At 37.4% G+C, this 10643-nt stretch overlaps 2 protein-coding genes across 2 annotated transcripts in view; both read left to right on the top strand.

Moving 5' to 3' along the window:
• The window catches only part of LOC106111839 (disco-interacting protein 2), a 50925-nt gene that overhangs the window by 37249 nt on the left and 3033 nt on the right, over positions 1 to 10643 (top strand). The window contains exons 6-15 of the mRNA XM_013293999.1: positions 2 to 133; positions 1357 to 1549; positions 2832 to 3044; positions 3556 to 3725; positions 6529 to 6732; positions 6856 to 7077; positions 7165 to 7373; positions 9416 to 9647; positions 10191 to 10300; positions 10384 to 10641. Of these exons, the coding sequence (XP_013149453.1) occupies positions 2 to 133; positions 1357 to 1549; positions 2832 to 3044; positions 3556 to 3725; positions 6529 to 6732; positions 6856 to 7077; positions 7165 to 7373; positions 9416 to 9647; positions 10191 to 10300; positions 10384 to 10641 (1943 nt within the window). The remainder of the gene's footprint in view (position 1; positions 134 to 1356; positions 1550 to 2831; positions 3045 to 3555; positions 3726 to 6528; positions 6733 to 6855; positions 7078 to 7164; positions 7374 to 9415; positions 9648 to 10190; positions 10301 to 10383; positions 10642 to 10643) is intronic.
• Positions 7397 to 9409, top strand: LOC106111979. The gene is made up of 2 exons (XM_013294207.1): positions 7397 to 7626; positions 7689 to 9409. The coding sequence occupies exon 2, from the start codon at positions 7826 to 7828 to the stop codon at positions 8705 to 8707; it is 882 nt and encodes a 293-aa protein (XP_013149661.1). The 5' UTR covers positions 7397 to 7626; positions 7689 to 7825; the 3' UTR covers positions 8708 to 9409.

The following is a 10643-nucleotide window of genomic DNA, read 5'->3' as shown; positions in this document are numbered from 1 at the left end:
CTCCAAGCCGGCGTGGTGCCTGTACCTATTGAAGTGCCGCTTACACGTCGCGACGCCGGCCTGCAACAGGTCGGCTTCCTGCTCGGCTCCTGCGGAATACAATATGCCCTCACGTCGGATGCTTGCCTAAAAGGTAAGTACGCTTCTTGTCACATTTGACCACCTAACTCACTGAGGAAATACCACTTTTGTTCAATCCTTTGTGAAGATCATGTTTATTATTTCCAACAACTATTTCTGTCCTAAGACCAAACTGACTTTGGCCTTGGATGAGCAAAATTATACCTAGTGGTATAATTAAACGAACTTTTCAGCTTAATTAAGCAATAGCTATTATTATTTTTATTAAATGTTGTTTGTCGTATAAAATAAATTGTAACACTTCATCAAGTTACGGCTTCTCGGAAACTGGAGCAAGCCATTGCTAGTCACTTTACAAATACATATATACATTGTAATAGGAAACTAAACGTAATTGAAAACCAATCGGCAATTCCTTGCGTTTAAATTGCTTCCGCCTCGTATTGATTTCTTAATTAAAACATGCAACATACTTCAGTTACACGTTACAAAGGCTTTGCGTCTTATTTGTTCCTCTTGCTAATTGCAGCCTCCGAGCGGTCTTTTTATTAGAAACGTATTCACTGTTCGCTTGCGATACTCTTTAGCGTGCGCTCACAGAAGAAATCCTTTTTCATCGTTTATTCTTATATTTAAAGCTCTTATTTGAATTACGCTTTGTACTTGAAATGTTTATAATTAAAAGTATATTTTAGTGAATTAAGTTAGGTATACCAAAGGGTGTTTAAGTTTCCATTGATAACAAATGGAGTAATGTTGACTTTTATGTATTGAAAAACAAAGATTTTGCACGCAGTGCGCGATCGCTAGTTTGTGGTAACATCTGTACAAAAAATGTGATCTTACTAAACCTAAAAAAAAAAAAAATAACAAGGACATGTGTACATGATGGTAGCTCCAGCCAGCCATATCCATCACACCGCGACGTAGTAATGATTTTATACGCAACGATGAACACAAATGCTCTTCACATTGAGTACTGGTGAAATGATCAGGATGTTCTCAATTACACGCAGCTACCAGCTATAGTGTGCAAAACTATAATTCGATACTATAAAATGTATTGTTTTACATTGACAATTAATGTACCTACATCATCATCATCACCTCCCATACCTTAGCCTATTCCCGTAGGGTCAGCGCAGCGCGTTTTCGTTCTCCAAATAACACTGTCATCCGTCATCTCAGTCACTCGCTTCTTGATCTTCTCCACCCATCTCTTTCTAGGTCTACCTCTACCAATGTGTGTAATTCATATACCTATGTTATGACCAGGTCTTCCGAAGACTTCATCGGGCGATGTGGTATCTTTCCGCGGTTGGCCGTCTCTACACTGGGTGTCGACAGAGAAATTGCCCCGCCCCCCGCGCGACTGGATCCCACCCCCGCGCCCTGCTGACGACAGCCCCGCGCACATTGAACATACATCAGCCGCGGATGGTTCCGCTATGGGTGTTATTGTCACGAGGTGAATATTTTCTTAAGCTTTTTTCCACTTACGAGACTACACTATTTCTATGAGCAATGTCTACCGGTAAGACCGCGACTGCCATTATCACTATAGTGCGTAGTTAGTCGCGTTGTTGAAACGTGACACATTGATAATTAAATTTTCGTTTCGCATCTTTTTAAGTTAAATTATTCGCACTTTTATATCGTATCACAATTAATTGTCAATGATTATTTGGTCTAGTCCGTCTTTCTAGTACTTATTTCGTTTCTATTACTGTAGAAGAAGCGTTCAATAACGTAAAAAAATCATATAGTTTTACTACTTAATAGTACAGTTGGAGGCTTAATTAAAATAAACTGTAAGATACAATATAAAATGTAGACAAAAGAAAAAGGCTATTTATATTCATATTATGACGTCAAAGTACGGAATAAGTATTATTCACATTGTTCTTATTAAGGTTAAAGGAATGTTTTGTTTCATCGCTGAATTTTCATGCTGCTCGTTGCTCCGAAACATTTGTTTTAACGTTCCATCCCTCGAGACTTGAATTGTGCCCTTAACATTCAATGCTTTTTTGGCACAGTTTTGTCATTTTACTTGACTGTTTAATTTTAAACTTCAGTGGTGTATATAAGCTTTTACTAATTAGGAACTGGATTTACAATTCATAGTATTTAAAACACAACAATCCGTTTATTATTTATTTAATATCATCGAAAAAATTTGACCCTTTTGTTAATAAAATATAATGTACATGCGTTTGTGATCTAATTGCCCCTCGTTTTATAGAGAAAGAAAAAAAAGGCTTACAATTATGTCTAAAACTTACAAAGTGTGCCGAGTGCAGTACCAAAGACAGCATCCGTAACGCCATCTCTCGTGACCGTCAAGCACGGCGCTGCGCTGAGTTGCAACAAGCTGCATAGGGACATCTAGCGGAATATAACGAATTGAATAATAATCTAGACGCCTCAAACTAGGCTCTCGTTGCCAAACATTTACGAAAATTGTTTACAGATGCCGTTTTATTGCATTGTTTATAAAAATCAATAGAACCCGTCATCCTCGTCCAGTTATTTTCCATCTAGCTTACGAGTCGGTCTCAAAATGTATATTGCAGTGGTTTTAGTTGTTCAATATAAAATGAATTGTAGGATAGCTCAATATTACGATCCGTACACCATAAAAATAAGCATCGTGTTATTGACTACGTCCACGGTAGGAGTATAAAATTGTATACATGTTTTTTTGTGTTAATATGAATTGTATTGTGATAGGTATGGTTTGTTCGCAGAGCGTCGATGCTCTCCCACAGCCGGATGCTTTCAGTGGCTTGTAACTACACTGAGGGCGAGCATATGGTGTGCGTGCTGGACTTCAAGCGTGAAACTGGACTCTGGCACGCCGTACTAGCGAGTGTTCTTAATGGCATGCATGTGATATTCATTCCTTACGCCCTGATGAAAGTAAGCCCCGCCTCATGGATGCACATGATCACTAAGTACAGGTGAGAATATATATATTTCTTTTTATAAGAAAAGGGCACAAGCAGGAACACCAAGGTGATAGATGCCTATGGACATCCGCAAAAGCAGATTTATTATTTACTTATTTAAGTGCTAAGGCGAATCTCAAATTTCACGCTCTAAATGATATCATTGTCCACTAAAATTTGAAGCGGTTACTTTTATTTTCTTGCCCATTGCAATCTATTTGTGTATATTACGAGCGAAAACAGATATTTATGAAATAAATAACTCATTCTGATAAAAAAACTGCTACACCAAATCAATATTGAAAGGCTATTTTTACCACAACGGCAACGCCTACCTCAAAATGAAAAAATGTAACAAGCTTATCAAAGTACTAATAACTAATGTTTAAATTTACATTTTTATTTAATGAAGCGCACATTATTAACAACTCTATATCCATACATTGCGTAATTTCATGTCGCCTAAAAGCTGTGCTAAAAATGTATATTATTTATATATGTTTTTGTTGATCCCATGATCCAGGGCTTCGGTGGCGATCGTTAAATCTCGAGATCTGCACTGGGGATTACTGGCGACGAGAGATCATAAGGAAATATCCTTGAGTTCACTTCGTATGCTGCTCGTTGCTGACGGCGCTAACCCTTGGTCGCTGTCGTCATGTGATCAGTTCCTGTCGGTGTTTCAGAGCAAAGGTACGTAACTAATTAATAACGTTGTTTCAACAGTGGTAGAGCCCGCTTTAACATGTTCGCAGTGTAGGGCCCATCAATACCACGACCACACAGAAAACAGGCGTCAAGTGGAAGCAGTTCCGCGTACAGTCTGATGTGTGTGGTGCTGGAGGCTTCATTTTAGTCCCTTTCCCTTTCCCTTTTCACCCTGTTCTTACAAGGGATGGAAGGGAAGTAAAAGTGGATTAGGTGGAGGAGACGCAAAGGAAGGGGAAATGTCCTTTTTATGTGCAGGCAAGGCATCTGCAATTGCGGTGTTTATGTGCAGCGGTCGCTTTCCATTTCGGTGGATTCATGTGACCGCTTGCTCATTTGCCACATTATGTTATAAAAAAGTAATTCTTGAAACAAAAGAAAATGACTTAATTATAGAAAAACAAATTAAAAGAATATGATTCAAGAATATGAAAAGGACAGCGTCTTCAGAGCTAACATGTTAGAAAAAGGGTTGCGAAATTTTGTTTTTGTACGATACAAAGAATATCTAAATGTTTTGTAGATAATCGTAACAGCTGTATAGGAGCACTCTGTTTAGGGCAAAACAATAGTACTAAGTTCGTTATTTGAGCATCACTATCCACGCCCTATTACAAAATACGGCAATTAATTACAGCAAGCAGAGAAACTTATCTGGTCCAGTAGGTAAAGTGAAATTAAGCACAAACCTGGTTCCTTGTCAATATATACAGGGTTAATTGTAATTAGACGTATTCCCGTTAAGACCTAATAGCGGGGATAATTTGTGATAATATTGACCACTATATGTATTATACAGAAGTTAGTCGTTTTTGAGTAATCTTGATTTTTCGATTTTTTCAGAATAAGTCGAAATTGCAACTTCAAAAATGTATTTAAAAAAAAAAACCTGTCAATGATAACTTAATTTTTCTTCAGACTTATAAAAAGCATTAAACACTTATTATTTTACAATGTAAAAACATCAATTATCTTTTCGAATAAAAAAATGCGAGCTGAAGAACCATTTTATTTCAATATCTTTCGAGATTCTCATCCACTGAAAAGCCTTAAATAGAAAAACCATCGTAGTGGAACTTGGCCTGCATATTTTATTAAAAACATGCCCGTTTTCTTAGCTCTCCAAAAATTCATAATAAGTAGGAACTTGTTCCAAAGGCACTGAAATAAACACATTCTTTCAAAGAAATCGGGCGATATTCTTACCCGAACTAAAGTTACGGTTGGTTTTGAAAACTTCCATAATAATATTTAAAAACAGTAACAAACGTAAAATAAAACACTATTGTTTGGTATTGAAATAAAATGAATAAGTTGTTTCAATTATTTATCCCTTTTCTATTGTGTTTGTGTATGTTATATTTATGAAGTCTTTTCCTTCTGCTTTTGGATGTTTTTACACTAACAATAGTAAGCTAGGTTTATAAAGAGATCTATAAAACAGTCTCTCGAACTATTAACGTATAAACTAATTGCTTAGAATGACGTATCACTTTTATACAAAAGTCATTTTTCAATTATCTCAGTAAAGTATATCTGTTGTCGCCTCTATAATATTAATATAAAAGGTAGTTTTGAATAGTTTTATTAGTCTCTCTTTATCAGATTCAACCACCAAAAAGTCCCAAAAGAAAATGTAAAAGTATTAATCCGAAAATTTATTCTAAAAATTCGTATAAAGAGTTTTATATCTGATAAGCAACATACTTATCAGATATAAAACTCTTCCATTCAAATGTACGAATTTTGAAGACACGTTTTTAATAGAATATGTATCAACCAACAGGGAGCCATTTTTAAATTCGAGTTTATCTGTAAAAATGGCGGTCGAGGTAGAAGTAGCAAGTGTATGTCGAAATATTTGATGTCGCTATAATTTAACGGTCCTTAGTACGCAATGTCAGATTTATTGATTTTATTGCTATATGGTTTATGCACGCTTGCATCAAGGTCGTCCGGAGGCGCTGCGCCGCGCGCATCCTCGCCCGGGAACCTAGACTTCAGTTCGGGCTGGGCTCTCTCGAGAACTTGTCACGTTTGCTATCTAAATTTTTAAATTTGCTGAGGTCGATGTAATTTTCAATTATTTCCCAATTCATTTGCCGTATAGTCAACATACAGGAAAAGGTAAGCATTAAAATTGGAGAGTTGGGTCATTTCATTTCTTTTTTGTTAATTTTATTAACATACATATACCACTTTATGTACTATAACTTCTACCTAAACCTTCTCAATAACATCAGTCAATAACAAATATCATCATCATCTCCCCTGCCTTATCTTACTCCCGTAGGGTTGGCGCACCGGGTTTTCGTCCTCCAAAGCACTCTATCATCCGTCATCTCAGTCATCACTCCCTTCTTGATCATGTCACCTTTCACACAATATAGTCAATAAAAAATAATACGATTAAAATTTCACAATTGTTGAAATGATTTTGTGGAGAAGGCAAATAAGAAAGAAACTTGGAACTTCAAACTTCCGAGCTTAAGAAAATGGGAAAGAAGCCTATGTAAAATAAATTAAAAAGCCCGCATTTCATCAGCGTTTCAGTAGTTAATTAAAACGTGGTAATTGGATTAATAAATATTCTAGGATTAATGCGTACAACTCGACAACATCTCATCAACAACGATCAACATCATAGTCTTTTTTTTGTTTTTGATATAGAACTTTGCATAAAATAATACAAAATCCGATAAATGGTTTAAAAAGCTTCTAATTACATTAAACGTATCGAATACCCTAAGTTTACTTGATGCTGCAGTAAATATGTGTTTCTGTGTAGGTGTGCGTGGCGACGCGATATGCCCATGCGCATGTAGCAGCGAGTCGCTGACAGTGTGCGTGCGGCGCGCGGGCCGCGGCGGTAGCTCGGCTGGCCGCGGCGTGCTGTCTATGTCTGGTCTCTCCTACGGCGTTGTCCGTGTAGATGCTGAGAACTCGCTCACCTCACTCACGCTACAGGACTGCGGGCAGGTTATGCCCTCCTGTAAGTCAAAACTATAGCACTCGAGAAATCGTTCAAGTCATCATGACAATCTTCAGTAAATGTACAGATTAATCATACTATTATTATGAAAAAAAAAATTAAAAAGTGCTCTTTTTGTCTTAGGTGTAATAGTAGTGGTAAAAATAGAAGGGCCTACATATCTGTGCAAGACCGATGAAGTAGGTGAGATTTGCGTCCTTTGTGGGGCGACGGGCTCTGGGTATTGGGGCCTGCCAGGGCTCACTAACACCGTCTTCCGAGTTCGGCCGTTGGATGCCGACGGGGAACCAATCGGAGAGGAACACTACGTCCGCAGTGGACTCCTTGGTTTCTTAGGTCCAGGTGGTAAGTTAGTGGCGGGAATGCATATTCTTTTTTGCATTATTCGCTAACTATGTTTGAAAAATTTTATTTTTATCTTTTCTATTTAAGGCTTAGTATTTGTATGCGGCTCTCGCGATGGGCTAATGACGGTGACTGGTCGCAAACATAATATGGACGATATCATAGCGACCGTACTCGCCGTTGAACCCATGAAATTTATATACAGAGGACGTATTGCTGTGTTTTCCGTGAGGGTACTTCGCGACGAACGTATTTGCATAATAGCCGAGCAAAGACCTGATTGCGGTGAAGAGGAGGTGAGATCATAAATACCTTTGCTTAAGCTACAATTATTTTCTATTTTTTCTTCTCTTTTATTTTGCAATTATTATTTTATATTCTATTTATTTGACGATGAATTTTCTTGCTTTATGTTTAAGACTTCCAAGGCAATATAGCTACACTAAATATTACTAATATTTATTTAGCTACAGGTACAGCTCAATTGCGTGAAAATAGCATTTTTCATGTAAATTATCTGGGGTTGTAAAACAAGACTTCATCAAAAAGGTAAATATATATTAATTACACTGATACATTTTCAGCAGGTATTAACCTATTTTTCTTTTTAGGTACTACGGAAGTTGCAAATTTAACCGCTGACGCAGAGACTAACACCGAGATCATAGTTACCATCGAACGTGCAATTAACACCGACTGTGTTGCAACAATTACAACTGACGATAAGACGACTAATACTCCCAGCAACATGATGAATACAATTGACAACGAAGTTAAAACCCCTGAAGATAAGAAGACAAACACCGCCATCAAGGCGATGAACACTACTGACACCGGAGGTAATACCTCCGAAGATAAGATGACAAACGCCGCCGTCAAGGCGATGAACACTACTGACATCGGTGGTAATACCTCCGAAGATAAGAAGCCAAACACCGCCATCGACACGATAAAAACAACTGACACCCCAACCAATGGCTGTAATAGTGTCACTAAAGACGCAGCGGTTAATACCGATAATATATATTGTGCTAACTGCAAGTGTATTGTAAGTGTTACAGTTGCAAGCACGAGCAAGTCCGATAATACTGTGGTCGCATCACAGAACACTAAAGATAAAGCTAATGATACAACTACCAGCCCTAATACAAATAGTTCTACAGAAAGCTTTGATTTTAATGATGAGGATATGTTTGACGACAACGCGGTTGTAGCAAGTTGCTCCAAAACAAATAAAGAAGAACAGCCTGCGCACTCATCCACCGATCATCCCAATGAAAATGATCATGAACGATATAACACAGAAAAACCTAAACATTGTACGGACCATGCTGGACCCTACTCACCTGATTGTGAAAAATGTCGTTGGCGTCTTTACAACGACGATGATAGTGATTCTGACGATGACGAACCTAATGGAATTCATGGAATAATGCGACAAATTCTACACGATCCGACTTATGACGTCGACTACCCTGATCTCCCCCCGCACGAACCTCAACATTTCAACATGAATAGATATCAGAGAGCACAGGCCCTGGAACGATACTTAAGGGCCCTATTAGAAATTGTTCGAAACGATTATTGTTCCGAAAGCGACAGAGATGATGTTGGTAGTAGAACGCTTTAAGTTTACACATAATATTGTTCAATACACTGTTGAAAGTAGTTACTAGAGAGTGTCGAAGATGACGTTTATAGAAAAGTTTGTAGTAGTAGGAAGTAGAATGAAGCTTATTGTAAACAAAGCAGTGCTTTGGCGTCTTGCAGTACTCGTAGGTCGTAGGAGCCTTATGTAAGATTGATTGTCTTCATTTATAGAAGTAGTTTTATGATCTCAAAGTTATTAAATTATATTTCAAATGATCTTCGATATGAATTGTGTAAAATGTCAAATATTTTAAATTATATGTGTATATTGATTAAATGTTTAAAAAAATATTCAGTAGAATTTAGTCAGTTATGAAAAAAAAAGTCAGTAGGATGTAGTTGTTTGATCTCATTCCCGTTTAATCCTTAATATATTATGAATGTGTCAAATAAAATATTATAATACAACAAAAATACTGTTTTATTAGGTAAGTAATAAACACCTGTTTTGAGTAACGCCTGAAACCTATAAAGAAAGAAAATTCATCGTCGAGTATGTGCGATATCTGTGTATATATTAAAATATATAGACAGTTATCGTTATAAACGAAAAGGCCAAACTGGAAAGCGGGTAACACTAATCGCACTGTAATTTACAAAGATGTGCTTCAAGTGTGATTCGCTTCCAACATCGACGGCCACAAGCATCTTTGATAGAGTTAGGTAATAAAAAAGGTTATTCTCTTAGTCCTTCCAGTGGATGTCGCGCGTACTCCAAGCAGTTGATTCAATACACCAAGTAGGAATCTACTGCCTTGCGTTGGTACAACCTAATTACCTTCCGAAGACACCGCTTGGAGGAATACACCTCAGCGAATGCAAACGGCGTTTCCTAGAAGGGACTCTCCATCCAGCTAATGTTCTAATGTGTCCACACACATGTGTAACAAATTTACCCAAACCCAGAGAAATTCATTCAGGTACTAGATTGTTTAATTTTAACAAACATAGTTATGCCTACGCTCATTACTAAGAGTCTACTGTCAAATTACTACAAAACCATTATTATCTCACTCATTTTAAGCAAAAGTTTTTATTAAAGTTATGAACAAGGGAGGGGTGATTTAAAAAAACTTAAAATTATATTTAGCTATGGTATTTCTTAATTGTGGTAACCTGCAGACGAGACAGTTCTCATTTAAAATTATACCATCGACTTCATAAATGGATTTAAAAGATTTAATAGTTACTGTATGGCAATCGCCAGTATTCTGCCAAGTGGCGATAGGCTTCCTGACATCTATAGATTTAAAAAAAAACTCTAGGAGAAGCGAATGGCGATGGTCGAGTCTCTGTTAAGGAGTTGACATCTTATTATTTTGTTACAAAATTTAAAAAAATATCGTGCTTTTTAAACCTAACACAACATGTTTTGTTCTATGATTTTTCAGATTTTTTTTATTTGTAATTTTTATTTCATTAGTCGCTTTGAAGTAAATTGTGACTAGTTGGAATATCCGCAGATGTCGGTCCGGCGTCGGTGATAGTGGGAAACCTCGTGCAAGGTAACCGCCTCGCCTCAGCTCAAGGTCGCGATATGGGTTACACTGATGACTCTGATGCCGCTAGGAAGGTTCGAGTCAATACTGATATAAAATCATTAGAAATATTGTATATCGCTTGAAACGAGTCCTTTCATTTTCCTTTTCTTTTCAGTATCAATTCATATCTCAAATCTTGCGATGGCGCGCTCAGAGTACATCTGACCACGTCATATTCACACTGCTCAACTCAAAAGGCGCCGTTTCTAAAGTACTTACTTGCGCCGAGTTACACAAAAAAGCAGAGCGAATTGGAAATCTCCTCCTCGAAAAGGGGCGAGTAAATACAGGAGACCATGTAGCGCTGATATTCCCTCCGGGATTAGATCTCATAAGTGCTTTCTACGGCTGTTTGTATGTAGGAGCGGTGCCGGT

The sequence above is a fragment of the Papilio polytes genome, unplaced genomic scaffold (assembly GCF_000836215.1).
Source record: "Papilio polytes unplaced genomic scaffold, Ppol_1.0 DF824381.1, whole genome shotgun sequence".
Lineage (NCBI taxonomy): Eukaryota > Metazoa > Arthropoda > Insecta > Lepidoptera > Papilionidae > Papilio > Papilio polytes.
Note: the sequence above shows the minus strand (reverse complement) of the source record. Positions and strands in the feature narration are given on the sequence as shown.